The sequence below is a fragment of the Haliotis asinina genome, chromosome 7 (assembly GCF_037392515.1).
Source record: "Haliotis asinina isolate JCU_RB_2024 chromosome 7, JCU_Hal_asi_v2, whole genome shotgun sequence".
Lineage (NCBI taxonomy): Eukaryota > Metazoa > Mollusca > Gastropoda > Lepetellida > Haliotidae > Haliotis > Haliotis asinina.
This window is the reverse complement of record NC_090286.1, coordinates 31,667,736-31,691,647: the sequence shown is the minus strand read 5'-3', so window position 1 is coordinate 31,691,647 and position 23,912 is coordinate 31,667,736. Positions and strand designations below refer to the sequence as shown.

The 23,912-nt window shown below is 41.6% G+C and overlaps 1 protein-coding gene across 10 annotated transcripts in view; it reads right to left on the bottom strand.

The window, feature by feature from the left end:
* Nucleotides 1-7,974: 7,974 nt before the first annotated feature.
* LOC137291043 (receptor-type tyrosine-protein phosphatase mu-like) overlaps nucleotides 7,975-23,912 on the bottom strand; it is a 190,775-nt gene continuing 174,837 nt past the window's right edge. For all 10 annotated transcript variants that reach the window (XM_067822302.1, XM_067822303.1, XM_067822306.1 and 7 more), the window contains 6 exons: nucleotides 23,024-23,097; nucleotides 22,301-22,435; nucleotides 17,273-17,404; nucleotides 15,939-16,096; nucleotides 11,024-11,159; nucleotides 7,975-10,521 (listed from right to left, as the gene is read on the bottom strand). In XM_067822302.1, the coding sequence (XP_067678403.1) occupies nucleotides 10,447-10,521; nucleotides 11,024-11,159; nucleotides 15,939-16,096; nucleotides 17,273-17,404; nucleotides 22,301-22,435; nucleotides 23,024-23,097 (710 nt within the window). In that variant the 3' untranslated portion in view covers nucleotides 7,975-10,446. The remainder of the gene's footprint in view (nucleotides 10,522-11,023; nucleotides 11,160-15,938; nucleotides 16,097-17,272; nucleotides 17,405-22,300; nucleotides 22,436-23,023; nucleotides 23,098-23,912) is intronic.

The window sequence follows — 23,912 nt, the reverse complement described above, 5'->3', positions numbered from 1 at the left end:
TGAAACTTAACATAAAAACTACCCAAGCACCGTGGTTGAATTCAATACTGAGACACAACCTTGAAAAAAATTGAAAATATACTAACCTTATGATTCTAAACTAGTTGACCAGAATCTACAAATAATCAAAGGAACTGCCACGAGTGAAGAACATGCCATGAATTTTCTTGGGATATTTGTACATCACAAATATGCCACTGAGGATGACGGATATCTTGTATTCAGTCAAGTATGATCCCAGATCACCCATACGTATACGAGTGGAAGGTAAGCACTTTGGAACTGCCATCGTCTATTTTCAGTTAAAATTTGTGTATGTCCTGGTTACGGGATCAACAAGATTCCCAGAATGATTTATTCATTTTCGGGGATGGAGGTACGTGAAAATTCTGCAGTAACAACAGCTTTACCTCTCTTCTTGGTATACATAGTCATACCCCACGATGACGTACCTGTGGATGGTTTCGACTTGAACTCGACTGAACAACTGCAGGCGTCATACCTATCCTAGTGTAGGACAAAAGTCTCAATAGACTTGCTGTGCACAGGGAATGAAATCACTGCCAGACGATCAGTCATGATTGAACCTCAATCCTCAAGAGAATACACAATACATTGAAGTAGTCTATTTAAAAAAAACAAAAAACAACCCCCCCCCCAAAAAAACAAAAAACAAAACAAAAACAGAAACAAAACAAAAAAAACAAAAACAAAAACAAAACAGAAAAACGTGTCTCCTTGCAGTTCGATCGGTATTCTAATGTATCAACCCTACATGGACGTCGAACCTTCTCCTAATCTGCTGCTGTAGAATGGAACAATCTTCCTCAGCATCTCCTCCGCCTCTGTACTGATTTCTCCCTGTACAGGTGCCAACTCAAGACATACCTCTACAAATAAGCTTTTCATCAGTGATTCCCCCAACAATCTCTTCTTTACTTGTATATAGTGACTTTTTCATTTTGTGCGCTTTGAGCACGCCAAGGGCATGGATATATGCGCTATATAAATAACCTATTACATTTTACAGATTAAGGTTGATATGCAGCAGAGATGGTTTGGGTTATCCTGGTGGCACAGTCAGGCCAGTAAGGCTCATCAGCTCAGTTCCATCGGCCCCTCATTATTATTATTTTTTACAGATTGAGATAGAAATGCAGCAGAGAGGGTTTGGGTGATCCTGGCACAGTCAGGCTGGTCAAGCTCATCATCAGCTCAGGGCCCTTGCCCCCTCTACACGCAGCCCAGACAGCAAATGGGACTTCTCCCAGGAAACACTGCCTAGTCGAACCTACCAAGAACTTTCCGGAGAATATGGAGGCTCCCCAACACTGCAGCCTTCTGCATTACCCAGATTGTCAGAAGGGCTGTGCTCCCGGTGGAGAACCCGGGCACTCTCCTCATCTGCGCCAAGAGATCAGGAGGTACCAAACCAAGGGCACCGAGAACAATGGGGAGCCTGACGACAGTGTACTTGGGATGCAAGCGAGACATTTCAAAGGCGAGGTCCGCATATTTATCATGCTTTTCCTGAATCTTGCCAATCACATTGCTGTCAAAAGGGACAGAAACTTCTATGATATAAATAATTTCATTGGCTTTATCAAAAAGGACAAGATCAGGTTTGTTGGCTGGAATTCGTCTCAGGCTGTATATTGGCCTATTCCAGAGCAGTTTATAGCTGCCATTTTCCAGGACGCCCTGGACATGTGTCGGGTCGTACCATGGATAGACCTCGGAGTCAAAGCCACAGGCATGGCGGAGATGATAATAAAAGCAGCGAGCCATGCCATCATGTCTTTTAAGATATGCTGTTTGTGCCAAGGAAGGGCATCCACTGACAAGGTGTTGGACAGTCTCTGTAAATTGATTGCAAAGACGACATTTCATATTGATATTTTCTTTAAGAATCACATTCTGGCGATTGCGAGTGGGAAGTGACTGGTCCTGAGCAGCAAAAAGGAAGCCCTCAGTTTCACATTTGAGACCAGCCGACTTCATCCAGGCGAAGGAGTCGCTTGGATTGCTGTTCTGTTCCACACACTGCATGTACACTCGATGCAGTGGTTTCTCAGACAGCTTCTCCACAAAGGACCGACTCTGGGCAGACTTGGTGAAGGACTTCACCTGGTTTACTCGCATCACTGTACCGTCCAGCAGTACATCGCCATCAACAAAATCAACTTCAAATTTCGAATTCTGTCCAACAACCCTGGCACGCTTAATATACCTGTGGAATTCCTTGCTTTCATCATGAGTCTTGACGTGCTTCACCAGAGGATCATCCGATAAATAAATATGTGCAAAAGTACACAATAAAATTCTGTCATGAAGTGCTTCCACATTAATCAAACCCCGACCTCCAGAATTGATTGGCATATATAAACGATTAAGAGAGGAACGAGGGTGGTGTGCTCTGTTATCTGACATGATCCTTCTGGTCAGGCGGTCAAAACCCTGGATGTCTTGTTTTGTCCAATCAACTACTCCAAAGGAGTAGGAGAGGACTGGCACAGCAAAAGTATTGGTGGCTTTGACTTTGTTTCGAGCATTTAGCTCGGAGCTCCAGATTTTCTTTAAACGAGATTTATACTCGGCCCGAAGTTTATCTTGAATCTGGGCATTCTGGAGCTTGTCTCGAACTTGCATTCCAAGATGCTCAGTAACTCCTCCCCCTTGTAACTTGACCGAATCATCATTAGTTACCTTGCCACGTTTCAAATGAAGAGTATTACATTTGTTGAGCCCAAATGTCATGCCAATATCATTAGAAAGGGACTCGACAAGGAGAACCTGTTCTTTCAAATTGGTCTCTCCTTTGGCAAGGAGCTCGATGTCATCCATGTAGAGAAGATGAGTAAGAGGTGTTGGAGATCTGTGCTGAGGAGGTCCGGGATGGTACCCTTCCTCCCTATTGAGCAGAAAACTCAAAGGATTTAGAGACAGACAAAAAAGCATTATTATGTTTTACAGATTACAAATGAAATGCAGCAGAGAGGGTTTGGGTGATCCTGGCACAGTCAGGCTGGTCAAGCTCATCATCAGCTCAGGGCCCTAGCCCCCTCTACACGCAGCCCAGACAGTGAATGGGACCTCTCCCAGGAAACACTGCCTAGTCGAACCCACCAAGACCTTTTTCGGAGAATATGAAGGATCCTCAACACTACAGCCCTCTGCATTACCCAGACTGTCAGAAGCGCTGTGCTCCCGATGGAGAACCCGGGCACTCTCCTCATCTGCGCCAATAGATCAGGAGGTACCAAACTAAGGGCACCGAGAACAATGGGGAGCCTGACGACACTGTACTTGCAATGCAAACGAGACATTTCAAAGGTGAAGTCAGCATATTTATCATGCTTTTCCTGTATCTTGCCAATCACAATGCTGTCAAAAGTGAAAAAAAATCGATGATGTAAATAATTTCATTGGCCTATTCCAGAGAAGTTTAAAAGCATCATTTTGAAGGACGCCCTGGACATGTGTAGGGTCGTACCATGGATGGACCTCGGGGTCAAAGCCACAGGCATGGCGGAGACGATAGTAAAAGCAGCGAGCCATGCCATCATGTCTTTAAAAATATGTTGTTTGTGCCAAGGAAGGGCATCCCCCGACAAGGTGATCGGCAGTCTCTGTAAATTCATTGCAAAGACGACATTTCAAGTTCACAGTTTAAGAATCATACTTTGCTTGATTAAGAATCACTATTATTATTATAAATATGTGGCGTGCATGTGAATGGAAGGATTTTGATAGTGAAATGATAGTAAAGTATTAAAATCAGAGCGCCCCTTTTTATTAGTATCATGATGGTCCCAGGCACGGTAATACTTTAAAACGATATACATGCACCTGAAGTAATATTGAGGTTGGAAGGCAGCAAGATGAGGTATGTGTCACAACTTGTGATTACTGCAGGATGGTGCGTATGTCAACCATGAAAGGCCGTGTTGTGCAGATTTCGACCCATCAGGGGTTCCCACAGAATACTGGCGAGACTTTGATTTTAACATGTCCAGCACTGGAAAGAACAATGAGTTGAAACATCTTGCAGTCCTTTGGATCAACTAGCTTGGATTGATGTGTGGACGTATAGTGCCCCAGGAACTAGCAGTTCTGCTGCTGATCTCCTGTCCACACTCACTACAGACACACCAGTTGTCAATCATCCAAGCAAAGAGCTTAAACCTACAACTATCCTTACCCTGTCGTACCCAGAGAAATTTACCATGATTGGGTTCGCGAGTGTGATGTTGGGAGGGGATTTGGGGTGATCCATTCAAGGAGACAATAAGGATCCTGTGCTGTTCAAAGCTCATTGTCACTGGGAGCAAATTCATCCCTAGGCTTTCTGATGCAGTGAGAGTGATCGACTGTGATTGGGTTTTTTCGTCGCTTTTAGCAATATTCCAGCAATATCAAGACAGGGTGACAAGAAATGGGCCGCAGGAAACACACTGAACCCATGTTATCCTGAGGTATGTGTCTGTAATGGTTACACCTGGGCTTTGGTGGGACGATGTCTGCTGAACGTTTGGTATCTGCGATTGGATGAAAGCAGTAGTGTAGAAGGCCACCTGTTTTTGACATGCTGAACTCTTGTGATGCAGTTCTCTAAAGATAAGATCGGACATATTGTGTAGCCAGTCAAAGGGAGTAAACGCTAATGTGTCTTGAATATTGTTGCAGGGATTTTGGAAACCAGTGGCAGTTGTCATTTCAGTTTGACTTCAAGTTAATGACACTGCAGTTTTTCTGTAGGCTCTGATTATTGTCAAAGAAAACGCTGCCCTCGGACAAGCTATTGGGGATGTTAGTTCCTCTTTATCCATTTACGAATAGTAGTGTATGGCTACCGCTGAGTCGTGCTGTGATGCAGGCCATAAAGCATTGGTGTCTTTTCGGAGCTAGTGAAATAAGATACACAGTTTATGACGAAAGCCAGTGGAGTTACAGTGTTTGGTGAAACAAAACGATACATATCCTGCACGATTGTACAGTATGCGCAGCGACTTTTTTGCTACTGTTCGTGATCCAGATTAGATTGATATTTCCAAACCACGTTCTTAATTCCAAAAAGGATAACGTTCTTTTATCCACGTTGCCAAAGAGAATTTTTAAAGAACCCAACCTGTTTATGCTGGCCAGATGTGAAATGTCCCCTTCCTCGGACGTTTACGCACTAAATCACAGAATGACAGTCTCGGTTGTCCACAAATAAGCATTGTTAAATGTTTGTTGTGTTTATGTTCCACTCGCCCTTCGGGCTCAAAGAACACCAACGTCGAGATTACATTAACCCATGCTTGCAGTGTTCGAGGCCATCTGGGTATTTTTGTCTGATAGTACGTAAGCATGTATTGCGTAATCGTACGATATCGGCGCTTTCACAGCATCCGCCTGTTTTCCCCTCTTACTGCTTGACAAGCGCATTGAACGCGTTTGTGACAAGCAGGCGGGGCAAGTAATCTAGACGAATACATCAGCTTGCCACAGGCAGATTGGCGATTAAGCAAGTGCGATACATGCTGAACGTGGCCTGAAATCAATACCGCTACTGTTTAACACGTGTCTCGTAGAGCGGCTTAGTTCAGCAAGACACCATCACGACACGATTCGCATGAGGAGATTGAACTTTACAACTTTTAGGCGACAACCTGTTCCCTCTTGTTTGAAATGGAATGTTTTGGAGGGCGTTCCCATATATGCAAATTGGGGTCATTTGTCGGGTCGTGGCACATCTAATACTTGTAAAGCAGTGTACCTTTTTGTAACGGAAACCAAATGTATGCAAGTTTCCGTAACTGATATTTGGAACTAGTCAAGTAATGGTCTGTATGAACGTGTAAAGAAATGTTCTAATCGCATTTCTTATTCTTTCTGAAAACAGTCAAGTTTATCAACTCGGTGGTGATTTTGATACGACGCCCCGAAGCTTGAATTGTGCTTGACTCGGTTGCACCTTGTAATTTTTAATTTTTTTTCAGACAACATAACTGCACAAGCAGTTAACATTTACCCAGGACACACTTAAGACGAGCCCCTTCACTTTCGACCCAAAAGAAGTCAAACTTCGATGAAAAAAAGGGACATTTTGTCAGAAGTAAATTTTACTGTCGTGTACCGTGTCAGTTCATCGATTGGCTATATTTGATGTGACGTCACAATTGCACGTGCTTCCCACATATGAGGCTGTTCCTGCAACAGTATCGTTACTTAACCCTTGTAAACTGCACACGGAAAAAGAGGAAAAAAAATGCTGTCACCTTTTTTTAGTGACAAACTTTGTGAAGGGAAGGCCCCACATCCATCAGAAACGAAAACTGCAAAATGACATCCATATCTCACCCTAAATATACACTGAATAAACAAGAACAGTATAAAGAAGCAATCAGTGAACGTATTTCAGTGTTGGAACATTACATCGGGGAAGGACTCCCCTGGAGCAAATTTACGATGTTAAAAGAGGCGGGTACGGACGGAACTCTCTCCCTGATTTGGAGATTGCGATTCATCAGTATAATGTTAACGAAAACAGACCGAAGAGAGCGCACGTGGTGGAAAAAGTACACATACTAATACTATAGCTCGCCAATTTTGAAATAGACTTCGAGCGAGCAAAACGCACACTTTTATATCCCCCAAACAAAAACACACAAACAAAAAACCTCCAAACATTTCCTACCAAACGAGAACATTTGGTTATCAACAATGGCTTTGTCTAAAGAAATAATTGATCAGCCGCTTTCAGCAATCACGACCATGGTGACATTCACAGGCTTCACACTGTACCTCATTAGAGTTGGACAACGCTGTCAGTGTTTGCCATTAAGAAAAGTTAAGTTAAGGACCGAGAACCATAAAAAGTTTTAGGTGATGATCAGAAAGTGTAGGAATGTAAGAAATTCCCAGCTAAGAAGGGCGTAAGGGCCTGCAGAAAACAAAGACTGTGTCCGAGTGGTTTTCGGTCGGCATCGGGCCTAAGGGCGGTCGCCAATTTCGAACACTGTAAGCAGTAGATCTAACTGTTATAATAATTGAGTTCAAATGTACTCACATCTCTTGATCATGCCGAGAAACCACAAATGAAGTAATTACACCCAAGTTGATGATGACGGTCTCACCATGTGTGAAGCAACATGGTTGACACATTGCATCGCGACTGTCCCAGCTACATGGTCACAACCATACTTGCCGCGCTTTCCATGCGCTGCACGTGATTTTGGAGAAATATACTTTCTTCCAACTACTCATGTTTATTGAGTTGTTATGTATCAGTACGCTTGCGCTTTGCCTCATACAGGCTGTTGGAACATTTTAGAACATATATTATAACTCACTGGAAGAGAAATGCCGGGAAATATTGTAAGCCATTCTGTGTTAAACATGGTTTCAGTGGATAGTTGTTAGGAAGATACATTTTATGACAGGACACGTGACACAGCCACAAAACTGAACAGCTGTTGGAGAGTTAACAGTATGATTAACATCAATATTGTATTTCCATCAAACGTGAGACCTAATGAGGGTGGACTCATGAACGTGGCACCATGGGTCGTTTATATCATTGAATAGGTCAGAATTATTGTTAACAAGGCCTAGTACCAGAGTACATGAGCAATATCACAGCAGGGTACAGCAGAAAAGGGCTTCAACAGTGTGGGGTTTCGAACCATGGATCTTCAGCGTGACGAGAGAACCCTTGCACCATTAGGATGCCCGCCACTCCGCGACGCCACAAATCAAATACTATCAGTTATTTGTGTGTGTGTGTGTGTGTGTGTGTTTGTGTGCGTGCGCTAATGATTGTCAAGGTCAGCTGGAAAAGACGTTCTTATGTCAATCATTATGTGGCTGTGAAAAAAACCTAACTAACTCTTCTGGGATCACGGTTCGAACTTGCAATCCCGTGCATTCAGATTCCGTTTCATCGATACTTGCAGCAGTTACCCCCCCCTTGACCACTAGACACGGATACAGGACAGGTACGTTTATTTTAATATTGAAACATGTCATGGGAAGTAACAGGCGATTAGGATTTGATAAAATATTCAGCCTATATTCATATATCATGGCTGATTAATATCAATATACAGATACAAGAGACTAGTACATTTAATGATCACATTTATACACTATAAGAAACTCACGTCAAATAATAACCTATACAGTACACTTCACAGAGGCAGTAAATGAGTTGACTAGAGCATCGATCGTCAGCAGTTTCACGTCTCATGCAAGTTGGGGATATTTGACGAATAATGATATACAGATATACTGTACATTTTGGCGGATTAAATAAGTATTTTCTCACACAAACGCGCCTGTGATGTAAATACTTCATAGCATACACACTTCCATCCGGTTCTCAAGGTTTTATCATATCTCTATTTGGTTGCGATACATACCATGGACGCTTTAGGTCGGAGTGCGTGCGGCGTTAAACAACAACCAACGAACCAATCCTGTCGGAGTCACTGCACTGTGACTCTTTCTCCTATCACTCACGTGGCACAGAAGTTTGCTCGCTCCTTAGAGCAATTTGATTGGATGGCTATTATGTATTGTAGTAAACGGTCAATGGTATCTATCCCAATACAGTGAAGATGTAAATCCCTAGATAGCCGAGGATGATACATTTAAACAATTCATTATTATATTTTAGTTAAGCGTGTACTAAAAATGAGTTGATTAAATAGCACTTACGGTTTCAACATTTTAAAGGATATTGAAGACAGATATGACACTCTCTTCAACACAAAGGATATTTTTCACTCCGTGTAAACAGATATCCATGTCATTCAATTGGAATTGAAACTTTCGTTTTTGCATCACACAAATTTCGTTTTTACTCCATCAAATGCCATTTATAGTTTTACATCATCGAAAGGATGATAAGAATGAATAAATTAATGACTTTGGTAAATATCCCGATTGACTACAAACGAAGCACTTTTTTCTAGGTCTAACAATCTCAGAAGCCCCATGGCATTGGCCCAACACCCATACCTTCATTCGGAACAAATCAACATACACTGTAAACGCTCGTAGTGAACACAACGAGGTTATATATAGTTTGAGTTTCCCGTCCTTACGAACAATTTCGTCACAGGTGAAATAAGCTGACAAAATTCCACAACGTCATCTGTGACCATTAAAGACGCTTCTATTAGTCTTGATTAAAATATACAAACAAATCATCATGAAATTGGTGAATATCATGCGTGATGTTCTCTCAAACTATAACTACTGGAAGAAAGTCAGTCAGAAAACCTCGCCAATTATCGGTATCTTCGTGTGAAAGAGGTGCTGCACGAAATGGTCCGAATGAGGTTCGCTTCACAAACGCTGTTGACATAACACTGGGTACTACAACAAAGCCAAGGGAAGTTTTCATATCTTCGGCACTGCCAACATGTCTATGTACAATTTCTTGGATTTCATTCAATTAATTGATCTACACAGCTCTACTGCCCATCTCATACAAGCAAACTATCACAAACACACGTCCAGAAAATAGGATTCATAACAGATGGTGGTTGACTAACGACTACTTTTCACTGTAGGCTCGATCCTCTGTTGGATCCTCAATGAACCGAGGATGTCACAACCATTTCTCTTCAAAGGATGTTGTCTTGAAATATACTATTTTCCACAGCACCAATCAGTGTCCAGTTTCGTGTCCATTCATCACTTCAAACGTATTCCACGATTCATGAAAATACTGTGTTGTAATCGAGCTGACACTGTCAGATTGTCTCGGTTCAGTTGTGTCATCACAAGTAATTATTAGTACAGAGGAAGTCATGAAGCGTCATATATAAGGAACGGTTTTCTGTGTAGTCATGGAGACAAATAAATGGGCATCCGTGACTTTCGTTTACTTTTCTTCCGTTCGACGTACGGCTCATGTTAGGTGTATGGAAAGACTGTTGATGTTTATTTGTAGAAATCGTATGTAAGGAATCTTTGCTGTGAGTTTATGATTATGCAAACTTTGACAAAAATGCCATATGGCTAACTCCTATATATCTGCCAGGACACTGTTTTATTTTTCTGTAAAATTATTATTTGTGATGTATTGAATGAACATAGCACCGTAGGAAGGGTAACCAGACAGTCTACGCCTTGGCTAATATACTCTCTTTGGATTGAACTTTGAAAAACTCTACATCTCTTTCGAGGTAGAGAGTACAGCCTCGTTTTCATATTCACTCGCCCGGATGTGAAAAGACGGGGCGTCCATGAACACGACCTAAACTTCTGACGCAGAGCAAAATTTTTAGACCACACTGTGTCTTTCAAACGGGCAACAATATTTGGACGGTTCCCTCAAACCAAAAGATTTACATTTTCCTCCCCGTTCACAGACTCCGATAACTGAACATATCCTCTGCGCAGATGCATAGACCGCTGGCTATGTCAATGACTTCCGGTTTGGTAGTGACGTCATGAGAGAACGGAGGAAGTTTCCGGAGATGTGAGGAAGTCTAGGACGATCTCATGGCAGAATTTGTATTGTTCCTGAAAGTAAATAAAGTAAATATCATCTGTCTTTCAAACTATAAAACGTCAATGTCGGACTATCCCTTGAAACACAATCCGGCAAGGCAAAGGGCAAAACAGTCATGACAAATATATGAATGGATTTCTGAAAACCAGGTGTTCATCAAAAGCGTAAGCACATTTTGATCTACTCTCACACAGTTTGAACATTTCAAGATCTGTCTCATACATCTGCCAAGATCTTTTGAAAGATATGAAATGGTTTTCAAGTTGTGCTCCGGAAACCAAGTCAGCAACATGTTCATGGAACTGAGAAAATAATACATCACAAAAACCTGTAAATAGCAAAAGGCTTTGGGGTCTGCCACACATATCTACCAAGTTTTACTGACAGATATTAAGAAGTTTTTGAGTTCTGCTCCGGAAACGAAACACACCTCTCACTTTTATCGATTTGGTTGATCCATAGCAGAATATATCAGTTATGTAAATGTAAACTATCAGCCTGCGTAGTACTCACCATGTTGTCAATGAGCTGCGTCCTGTTGAGACGGAGCTGCTTCACTGCCTGGAAGACATCGACCTCCTTGTCTTTCTTCACCCTCTCTAGGATGCAGCTCACGGCACAGAACAGTCCAGCTCGACTCGCGCCGTTCCTGAAAATATCATCCTCGTCATTCACGGGAATATTAATCTGTCTAACTACATTCTGTACTGGCGTTCACACTATTTCCACATTTCATGGCAGTTGTGCTAAATGTGGTGTGTTCTAATATGGTCTGTTTGACGCTATAGCGAACATTTTGCTTTTCTTCACTTGGACTCAGCAAGTGAAGAAGATTGGATTAATGCCTCTCCAGCAAACTATCAGCATTTTCAGCCATTATGGGAATTACGTGGTCACAATGACCCAGGGGCGGTGGGGTAGCCTTGTGGTTAAGGTGTTCGCTCGTCACGATGACACCAGAAATGGGTTACACACATTGCACCCATGTGGGGAATCGAACCCGGGTCTTCAGCGTGACGAGGCAACGCCTTAACCACCAGGTTACCCTACAAAAATAAACACATGTACATAGTGTCCCAAAAAAGTTAATGTTTTGCTTCGTAAGGACGTAGCTGGGATGTCAACATTGTGAGATCGAATATTTTTCAATCACCGCTTTGAAAAAGAAGACCGGAACAATTTAGTCTCTTGACCCAAACAGCTTCATTCAAACGTCAGTCATGTTCACAGGATGATATCAACAGGTCGGTCCCTAACAAGAATGAATGTGATATATGAACTCAGATCAGCGGATCAAGAGTCCACAAAGAGATCGAAGGTCAATGCATTGGAGTAACGATCGGCTTAGCGCTAAGATCGCTTTGAGCAACAGGTTCCTTGCAGCTAGCGAACATTACTCTACAGTAAGTCGGACACGGCTTCTCTCAGCGTTAACATAAGGGCTCCTCAGATGAGCTGATCCGAAATTCTCGTTTTTCAAAATATTAATCAATTTGTGATATATAGAAAATACTACATCACATTCATCGTCTGATCAAGTATCATATTTGGTGACTCAATACCCTTATAAATCACAGTCAGTCTGAATCATTTTACTCCGTAGCGCCATTCTGGGGTATTTCATGAACGCAAATATGTTGATTATCTGACACGAGGAGCTTAAATATCTCAACATCTTGCAGCACACACGCATCGCTAGACATAAAGTTCAGTGACTCAATGCAGCCCAGCTGGTTCAAATCTCTGACTGAAAATATTAAAACTCCATGATTCAATACTGAATCTTTATATTCATCCTTGGATAATTTTTGGCCTCCCTCAGTTCAAAATAATAACCTTTTATTACATGTCATATTTTATATAAATTGTTGCTAATCCGTCATCGCCGCGTGAGTCATGTGTTTCTGAAAAGAACATCAATCAGGACGAAAGATGCGTCCAACATTGTCCTGAATGACAGCAGAGATAGGGTCCTTGCTGATTTACAGCAGGGGGAGGGGGCTCGGAATGCACCGAGTTAATAGATTTCCACTGAAACACTTACGCCATCTTTTCGTGATTTTTCAGCAGCGTATGAAAAGCATGAACCTTCAAATCAGTTGCATGAGCCATAATATCCTATTCGATACATTATGTTTTCGTTATAAACGTAAAGCTTTTTTCTGTAGTTGCACGAAACAAACGTAATGTTACGACTGGGACTCGTATACATTTACGGGAACTTCGTAGCGTACGAACCTGTTTGAACTGACATGGTGTTGGGATGTCTTTAACTCGTATCTGTTTTCGTGTTTGCGGATCGTCTACTCTTACGTGAACTTTGTATCTTCCCGATCACTTTGTGCTGTACTCGTCACTGGGGTACGACTGACCAAACCCCCCCAGTTTATCGTGAAATCCATAGCCCTGCGAGCTCTTCGCAAACGTGGACACATCGTCAAGGTACACGGGGCGAATATACGGATACGTTTTTCGTACCTCTTCGTAGCGATTTCTTGTACTGCTCTGAGGTCGTTATAGGGCTCCGGCTGTCTTTATGCACGTAATCTAACTTCATCATGACTTTGTATTTAACAGGGGTTTGTGCTTCTCTCCCTAACAAACTTCACACGCCGCAAAAACATAAACAAATAGTGCTCAAAGCACTACTCTAATTAACAACATAACTGAACAAGCGGCTACACGCAATAGAAAAAGTAAATAAATAACTTTCCTTAAATTATTTGTTTCTGGTTTCCAAATTCCAGGTTTAATTCCATCTGGAAAGTTAGATGTAAAGGCCAAGGAGTCACATGACCTTCACATTTTTAGGGAGGTTGGTGCCACATTTGTCCACGTGTTTGTACGAAACGTTTATTTGCAAAAGAATGCGCTGATATAATTTCATGTTCTCTGAGGCTGTTGTTGGAGGCTTGCGCTAAATTACTGTCATTTCATAATAAACATAAATACCATAATTATGAATTTCCTCACTTTAGTTCAAATCTTTCATTCCAAAATCTTCAATTAGAAATTAAGGCTTATTTTCCTAATTTCCATAGAGAAATATGATCTATAACATGATGACTCAGACGCACACGTCTGCATCACTCGATGTAACCTAACAAGACATTTGGCATCATTTAAAAAATATATTCATGAAGAAACCACTTTGATGATCAATGTGGTTACCTCGGGATTAACTCAATGTTTTTGTTTTAACTATGTCGACCGAACACTCTCAAAGCAAATGTGTCTCTTTACTTTGACAAATAACGTGCCTAATTTCTCATTCATCACAAGTAATTTCCTCAATTTTGACAAATTTTGTAATTCAAAATTCAATCAGATGTGTTTAGGAATACACCATCTCCTTAGCAACAAGACGCGTCGGAAATGGGGGACTTGGCACAACGCTTTTCAGTTTTGAATTACAAGAATTCCATCGCTTAATAACAGGAGAGGTTTTGTCAAAATTCTCAATCATAATTTAGATTGACATGTATTTCAAAACGTAGCGTTGTCATAGGGACAGGTTAATGACGAAAAAAACGCTGTTCTGGTCGATGTCAAACGACGCTTCTCGAAGTCACGTTCCGTGCTGGTCAGAACAGATAAGGATTGCGCGATTCTTTCATATCATCAGAGTTAATCTATCTACCACGCCAGATACCAACAAGCAATGCCAAGTTCATGCTAACGGCAAAGTGATACAAGTATTCCTGAAATTGTTTCGTGGAATTTGAGAAATATCCGCTCCGAAGTTCATGCAATGAGAGAGCAACTCTTGTAATAAAAGAACTGGTTGCTCCTTCACTTTTTTGAGTTGTATATGTCGGCCCTACTATCTGTACACGACTAACACTGTAGCCATATTTGAGGTGAATGTTGCAGATTTAGACATTACTGTGCTTCACACACCCGACTCCTGCATGATTTGTATATTTTCTACATGTCCTTCACTTTGACATACCCTGGTACAACTGGAAACTGTTAAATGCTTTTAAGCCCATCTCGCTCATTCAATGAGACAAATCACTGTCAATATTTCAGGTTATGACATGACATCGCTTTACCGTCTTAGGTAGATGGAAACTGTGTACTAAACAGAACTCACTCACTCATTGAGAGACACCACTCTCAACATTTTAATTGATAACGCTATCGCCTGCCCATTTGGTGTATTTGAAAACTGTTCAAATGAGGGTTATACACGACTCACTCACTAACTCATATAAAGACAAATCACTCTCAGTATTTCATGACCTGTATCATCTCGCCATGTGATGTAACGGAAACAAGTGGAACACTTCAAACATATTTGATCAAATTATATTCCCTTCCCAAACAATGGGATTTATTACTTCTTTGATTGCCATTCTATGTGGTATTCGTACATATCACCCAAAATTACTTCTCATGTACCAGTTGCTTAACAACGACATCGGTATCTATGTCGGCTATATAGAATAAAGAAGTTGTATATCCATGAAATTTTCGTTATTCTTGTCCGCATTCTTAATTGGATATACGTCCCTACACACATTATTAAAGACTGACATTTCGCCCACTGCTGTACTGCGATTGCCATATAAATCCGTATCCGTGGAATGCCCATATTCTGCCTCGGCAAAACGACCCGTCTTGGTGACGATAACACTGATATATCAGACACCTGACTACATTGATGAGTGAAATAGCTGACACTGATGTTGATTGGTTATTCAAGACAGACATTGTCACAGACTATATCAATATGCTGCCTTCCAGACAACTGCCCACAGGCAGAACGGGTTCTGATTAGTTTGTCGAAATCCAGACAGGCTCTTGTAATGCCATACATTCGTAACTCTCAAAAAAACCCCACACAATTCATTGACAGCTCCGTCTGGAGGACATTCAATATTCGTCCTTCAGCTACTTGTTAACTATAACCTTCACATGTCTGACGGCTGGCCCTAAATATACTATTCCCTGACAAATACTTGTATCAACACAATGTGCCGTGGCCTCTAATCAAATTTTACATTCCTAACAACCTATCGCATTGACTTAACTATGACTATATTTTCTAATCTTGATAAAATACACTTGTGGGGGTATGTCCATCAACTATTTTAAGGGAACGACATTTGATTGTGTGGCGAACAAATATACATATTTCGTGACAAATAATTTCAGGAACTACATTTGATCCCAACGCCGAGATGATTTATAACATTTGCATCAACAAGGGTTAACAAAATCTGATTCTAGCAAATGTGGAATTCCAATTGTGTGTGCGTAAAGTTTTACACTGCTTTTGGCAATATTCCAGCAATGTCAGGACGGGGTGGGGGGAGACACAATGGTAATGGTAATTGAACTCACGAGGGAATCGAAACACGAGCGAACACTTTAACCGCTAGGCTATCCCACCGCCCCTTGAGTGGTTACAATTCACACTCACATGCAGTGGATTGTTACTGGCTTGTTCTCATACTGGTGCTGCCATCTCTCAACCATGTCCATCAGTTCCAGAAGGGCGATCTTGGAGCTGGGAACGTTCTGCCCATCCGCCCATCGGTGAAAGTGGAATTGTCGGACAACCCGCGGGGATTCAGACGGCTGCAAGAAGCATGGGGGGCGTTTACAAGAAGCAATCTCCACAAAACAAGCCCATTAGTCAAAGAAGAAATAATATAACAAACAATTTATCTTACATCACACAACGTCATTTTCTGATTAGCTGAGCCAATAAATGTACTCCGTTTACAAGCTATTAATATTTTCTATGTTACCCGTTGGAAATGTAGAACTGTGGAAAATCGATTGATACTTCGTATTTAGTAGTGTTTGGGCTGTTGCCTAACTTCCGACCTCCTCATTACGACCTAATGCCCGTGCTTCAAACATTGAGGAGTTTGGTAAGATAAATACGTTGTTCACTGGTCATCAAAGGGACATGGGTTCAGGGAACATAAACAAACATACAGGGCACATCAACTCATGTCCCCTTCGTGGCCACTGAACAACTTCAAATATACATGTAATATCCGACGTGCATTCTAATTCTCCCCGTCGGTTTGTTCCAAATGAATGAATGTTTACAAGGCTACTTTCCTCAAACCCAAGTATATATGTTTAAGTAAGGAAGCGGAAATCATCTAAGCGCTTAAAACCGTATTTTAAGCTTGTTTCTTCGCCCCCGCCATATAGCTGAAATATTGCTGAGTGCGGCGTTAAACTCAACTCACTCACTGTTTGTTCGTAGTTTAAAGCTACACTCAGCAATATTCCAGCCATGGACAGCGGTCTGTAAATAATCGGGTCTGGATCACACAGTTCTCGTCGTTGGTTCGTTCCGATTCCATTAATATCGCTGGACCCATCTGTGTTTCACTCTGACTGCTTTGGGAGACATGCTCCTGGACACAAATTTCCACTTCTGTGTTACATCACTTCCCATTTAAAATTCAAACATTTATCAAATAATGCAATGATGTAGCAACTAACAATTCCAAAAACCATAAATCCAAATATGCACGAGAAACATTTGTTTAATTTCATAGTGTCATGGTAGCAACCTTCGCAATTTTAATCCAAAAGTATTGGTGAGTGAGAGAGTGATTTACGCCACTTTTAGCAGTTTTTCAGCAACCATCACGACGGGGAACACCAGAAATGGGCTTCACACATTGTACTCATGTGGGGAATCGAACCCGGGGCTTTGGTGAGAGGAGCGAACGCTTTATCCACTGGGCCACCATACCGCCCCCTATTTCAAAGTAGTCAGCGACTTACGATCTGTGTGTTTGTGATGGTGAAGTCCCTGACAGTGACCGCAGGATCAGACTTAATCTCGGCCGTCGTCTCCACGATGAAGGGTCCGTAGTTGTTGCCGCAGGTGTCGAGAGTCCAGTACTGTTTACACGTCTGAAACACAGAGCATCATGTTGCACGACGCGACTTGACGGATTAGGTGGCCTGGCGATGTGATTGCACAGTACCTCGAAAATATGATACCTGAAAAAAAATACCTGAAATCTGTAATGACATATAGACAGGGACTATGATCCCTAGAAGGTGCTAAAGCTGCTGCTGCTGCTGCCATTTCAACACAACGGCTGCTGCTGCTATTACTGCTTCAACCAACGTCATTTCAACAACAACGGCTGCTGCTGCTACTACTACCACCAAAGCCATCACCACTGCAACCCTCACTGGATTCTCCCACTACGACTACGACTACGACTACGACTACTACGACTACGACTACGACTACGACTACTACTACTACTACTACAGTATTAAATTAAGTGAGAGACTGGATACTAACGCAAAGTACTCTATAGCAACACGTCATGACATCTTAAAGTGGAACTAATTTAACGTAAGTTCTTACTGTTCACCGTACTGTTTAAAACCTTCGAGGACGTATTGAGCAAACAGCACAATCAAATCAAATGTGGCATCTGAAGACACCCGATTAACATATTTTGTTTACCGATGCAGTTTTGCATATAGGATCTGCAATAAACGCGCTTCTGTTGTCTAGTGGACAGTGCATCTCCCCTTAGGGTAGCGAAAGGTTGGAGGCTGGAGACCAGGCCCCAATAAAACAGACTTTGAAAGATAGTACGTGTTGTTGCCTTACGGGGATAAAACAAGCATTGTTTATATGGAAATCAGTATACAGTGTACTGCAATTTCGTGACATACCGAGGTTCAACTGGGTCTGTAGGCCTGTAGGCACTAAGCACTTTCCTACCCATGAGTTCCATGCGGCGAGCCAGAAAAATCAGAAAACGTAGTAGATACGCACCACAACAATGGTATACGGTCTTAGAATCACATACGGACGTATTTATCTGAAAAAAAGTATTTCATTATTGTCTGTTGACCTGTTTACACAAGAGCAGCAATGTTGTGGTACATATGAAACGAAAGACCTGATTACTTACTTAAATTCCATTCAGTACTCTAACATTTCGCAGTACTCTATTGAAAAATATACGTACGTACTCTGGAGCCTTGCGCTTCTAGTGTATATTCAAGAACCAGTTCTGATTTTGCGCGACCGCCAAATATGACTTTACTAGACCGGACCAAGTGTACCACCAAACTTGGCTGTCGCAGCTGTTGCGTTTCGCAATAGATGGTTAATTCGGGGATGAACAGATCAGAAATTTGTTATTCCTGCAAGGTTATCGGTTCCTTACTGTCAGGTGTCAAACATGAGGCCACTGGAAAAGGCATGAAGCGTTGTTTTTCACCGGAAGTACTAAGGTCTCGAGACTAACTTAGGGATCTTTTTATATGAAGGGCCCTAGAAAGTCCGGCATTAGCATATGCTCCAACACACACACGCCGCCATGTTGCCACATGCACGCACGCATGTACGCACACAAGTGTATGCACTTCACATTACTTGTGCAATAATCTCGAACGATTTGTTAAAACCCATCACATCGGCCCACAACTATTACGAGGTCCTCTACAAGAACGACAGTCACTGCAAATCCAACAATTATCCCTTCAGTTATTGCCCTTCTACCCCAACAATGCATGTCCACGTGAAGTTGACAAAGAATACACACGGAATTATTACTGAAGCCTGGAATGTTAATCAAGTGAAGAAGACCAATTTATCAGTTTCTTAAAATCAACTCAGGCGTAACAGAAAGATGATAAACGCAAAGCTTAATTGGATATTTTAGCGCCTATCGATTCATTTCAATTAACCAAGATTTTTTTCACCAAGACATGCTCAACTCCAGGAGACCGGACAAGAAATATCAATAAACGGAAACTTGAAACGCAAAAAGCACATCTCATTTTTTAAAATCCAATACCTTAATTCATTTAACAGCTGTTTGATATCTGGATAAATGTACTTGAACTGAACGCGTGTCTAACCCGAATATTGAAGTCCATATTATCAGCTGATGTGAAATGTTTGCCAATGGACACTACGGCTCCTGTCTGGTCTGTCGAGATTGGTCTTAGTCACCATGCTTAAAGAAACGCAAATTTACAATGCAAAGCCCCTCGCAACAGGCTGAATCAGAGATAGTAAAAATCTCAACCTTTAACAACTCCCGTGATCGGCAAAATAAACTAAAAAAACGTCCTGACTCATCCTGAGCCCAAATTTCAAACAAGTTTAGAGTAATTTGACCTCGTCTTACGTATTACAGAATAAAGTGCTTGAGAAAAAGGCATATTTATAGACTGCGTCCAACGATTGAAGTCATTATAATTACATGAATATCTTAGTGTAGTTAAAGCGGCGTGGTTGATAACCCCTTGCGGCGATAAGAGCCAGACAAAGGAGCAGCAATACCCCCTGCAACCTCAGACTCATCTGTAAAATTCTTGTATAAAACATGCAATATCAATGCCAACTCTCAGAATTTCTTCAAACATAACCTCTTCCACTTTACAGATCGATCAAAATACCAGGCAATATTTCATACTTGCTGAGCTTTTTGTATTTGTTCCACGTCCGCATGTCATAGTTACGCTTAATTAATATCCTGCATTTGCGCGTTTACAATCAATAAAGACGGACGTAGACGGAACCCTTGTCGGAGGACCCACTGCAGATTGATATATCACGTTAGTGTACAGAATAACGAGCAGATGGTATGAATCAGCAGGGTTTTACAACATGTATTGGTTTATAGTGTGAGCATGGTTTTACGCCGATTTTAGCAATATTCCAGCAACGTCACGTCGGGAGACACCACGTTTTTCACGTTCTTGCTCATTCCACAAACACCTATTGTCCCGCTCATTTTCATCACCTTTCTCCGTCCTCTTCTCTCCATTCTCGAGGTGCTCATGAAAACAATCACGGGATTGGCTAGTCGTGACACGGGCATTTCAAGACACCCCACCCCCAAAATCATCATACTCAGCTCATCCTACAGCATCAAAACATTGCAGTGATAAGGTTAGGATCCGATGATGACAAGGACCCATTGATAATGATTCATATCACAATAATTATCCACTGTGCTCATACAGAACACATGTTCAGGTGGGACGACACTTCTCTCTATGACCACTCTCTTTTAATTCACTGTGATGAGAAACTGACATACAGTACAATCAGCAATAAACCCTACTAATGAAGGTGTTGAGGGTGAGTTTTCAGTTTTACGGCGCTTTCAGCAATATTCCAGCAATATCACACCTGGGGACACCAACATGGGCTTTACACATTGTACCCATGTGGAGAATCGAACCAGTGTCTTCGGTGTGAAGACTGGTCAACTGGTTAGGCTATCCCACCGCCTCTTATTGGTGTCTAAAAGCTTATATGTATCTTAGTCAAGACTGACTCACCACACAATCGGGACGCACAGCCAATTTCAACCAGATCAAACCTCAGTTCATAATTACAGAGCCCTGCTATTTTGACCATTCAATAGCGTATCCAATCCACACGACGGTTTAAACTTCAATTCTCAGTGATCCCCACAGAACTAATTACACAGATCTGTCATTTTGACCATTTAGTTTCGCATCCAATCCACAATATTGGCTCCTCGAGGTCTTCATGCTTTCTACCATGCTGACAGTTATTCATCGAGAGAATTATGTTTGTAAAGCTATTGTATTTTGCAAAGAATTGAAAGCATAAATGACTGTTAGGAACATGATTTCCACTGAAATATACTTAGTCTATAACCGTAATGACCATGCTGTACTAGATCAGAAACTTTCCTTCTGTATTCGTTAAGGTCAAGTGGAAACAAAACATTTGTCTGCATGAAAGTTCCATCGTGGAAATTATTTGAGCAAAAATCAATTGTCAGTCGAGCAGAATATTTGATACAGAATGAGCAATCACTGTTCAAAAATAATCCTTAAAACGATTCAGAACACGAAAAGGTTAAATAATACATCTTCTTTCACTTGGAGTTATGTTTTTTTCGTATTTTCAAAGTAATCAAAATTCTTTTGTCAAAGACAAAAGTGGTGTCAGCACTTTGTTGGACCGCGTAATATATCAGTGTGTGAGTATAGTTTTACACCGCTTTCAGCAATATTCCAGCAATATCACGGCTAGAAACTGGCTTCACATTCTGTACCCATGTGAGGAATTGAACGTCTTGGGCGGGCCGAGCGAACGCTTTAACTACTTGGCTCTCTACCACCCCTTGCATGACCTGAAAAATGTTCCTTGCTTTAACCCTCTCCAGCAAAGGATATTATTGTCTATTTGAAAGATGTGAAAACTGAGTTTATTATGTTGGACATTGAAATCCACACTGAAATCAATGTTGGATAATTGAAATCCCCCGTACGTTCGAGTCAGTGTATGTCCAGACAACCGTGAGATGAACTGTAAAAAGCCGCCCTTTTTCGTTTCCTATAACAGTTACGTTTGTTTAACGTTTTATATCTTTGATACATTAGACTGGAAACATGGTAATAACCAAAGATTGATTGTGTGGGGAGAGGTTAATTGTTTCATACAGTCGAGTGAATCAATGAACAGGTAAGGCTAGCCCCATGTCATTAATGCAGGTATACATGCCCTGAAGTCATGTCAGCCAATCAATCCCCTTTGAAATAACAGTAATACGCACATCCTGGTATACCACCTCATAACGGGTGGATGAAGGAGTGAATGATTGCAGAGTTGCGTCCCTTTGGGGTGCCAGGGGCCTAGATATAATTCAAAACTCGCACTGATTATGTTTCTAGGTTTGTCATCACCATACCTTATCGTAGGTTTCACAAAAACACACAAGACAAATTGAAGACAAATCAAATTGGATTTAAACCCTTTCCCCAAGAGTTATTCCATTCACATACCTCGTCTTTGTCGTCAATCTCGTTCAGCATGACGATGCAGAAGGAGTGATGGTCGTACACCAGCCGCCAGAAGTCTGCCACAGTGTTTGGGAGGGGCATCTGGGTCACGATGTATGCGTCCTTCTGACGGTAGCCCTGAAGCAGTGAGTGAGTGAGTTAGTTGGGTTTTACCCCGCCTTTAGCTATATTCCAGCAATTCCAGGGCTTTGGCGTTACGGATGAATGAACGTTTAAACCACTTGGTTACCGTATTCATTGATATGTGGTTAGGAACGTGTGGCGGGTTTCTCTGACTATTAAAGAAATAATTCCAGTTTTAAACATGGTACCGGCATTGCTAGTCAAGAGCAGTTTTGCCGAGGTAACTATCAGTTTGGGGGTCGAACTTAAGGTTGCCGTTTAAGGATAAAGCATGACAAGGTGACTTATAGATGTATATTCATTCAGTTGCACACATGTATTTGGTAACTTAATTGTTTCACATAGCAGTTAACAAAGTCGCAAAGCTGCTTTTGGGCAGTCGTGTCTAGACCAGACACACAGGCAGGTCATGGTATGAGCATTGAAAGTTCCCTGCCGACCGGGTATGATGTCATGCAATCCACAAACTCACACGGTCTGACCATCTAATCCTCATAGTCTTTAAGATCACCAGGTTTGGGATTAACTTGTTGTTGTGGGTTTTGGGGTGTGATGGAGTTGGATCGTTATAGTTTTACTCACGTTGATGTAGACAGCGTTGATGTAGTCATTGCTGCCATCACAGGGCGTCATCAAATAAGGTCGACACCGATTGGCTGAAACAACATGTGTCAAGCTCACATAATCTATGGACAAACACTAAACATTCGAGGTGTCACGATTCGGGTGCCTCACCGTATGATACATATCTCGATACGGATACTGAGGCCATGATACGATACGTATCTCGATACGGATACTGAGGCCATGATACGATGCGTATCTCGATACGGATACTGAGGCCATGATACGATGCGTATCGCAGCATTTTCGACATTTTGTGCATAAACAAGCAGCCGTCACCATGCTGGTAAGTTGTCTGATGTTGAAACCATAGTTCATTGAAAAACTGTAAAAACCTAACCCATTTCATGTCTGCTATAGGCAGAGATTAACAGTGAAAGGACAATTACTAATCAGTCAAGTAACCATCATGCACTCTCAAAAAGTCATGTTTGCTGTTTTGTGTAAAAAATACAAGAGCCAAAGGTATTAAGATTGGATATAGAAATCGATATCGGTAAAAAAAACCCGAATCGATATTAAATCACATGAATGGAGTGTCGTATCGTCCATAGCTTGCCGACGATGCCCCGGTGCATCGGTGAATCGTAACATCCTTACTACATATCATCTGGACACAACGTAAGATAAGTTTTACTATGAATCGTGACATCCCTACTACATATCACCTGGACACAACGTAAGATAAGTTTTACTATGAATCGTGACATCCCTACTACATATCATCTGGACACAACGTAAGATAAGTTTTACTATGAATCGTAACATCCTTTCTACATATCATCTGGACACAACGTAAGATAAGTTTTACTATGAATCGTAACATCCTTTCTACATATCATCTGGA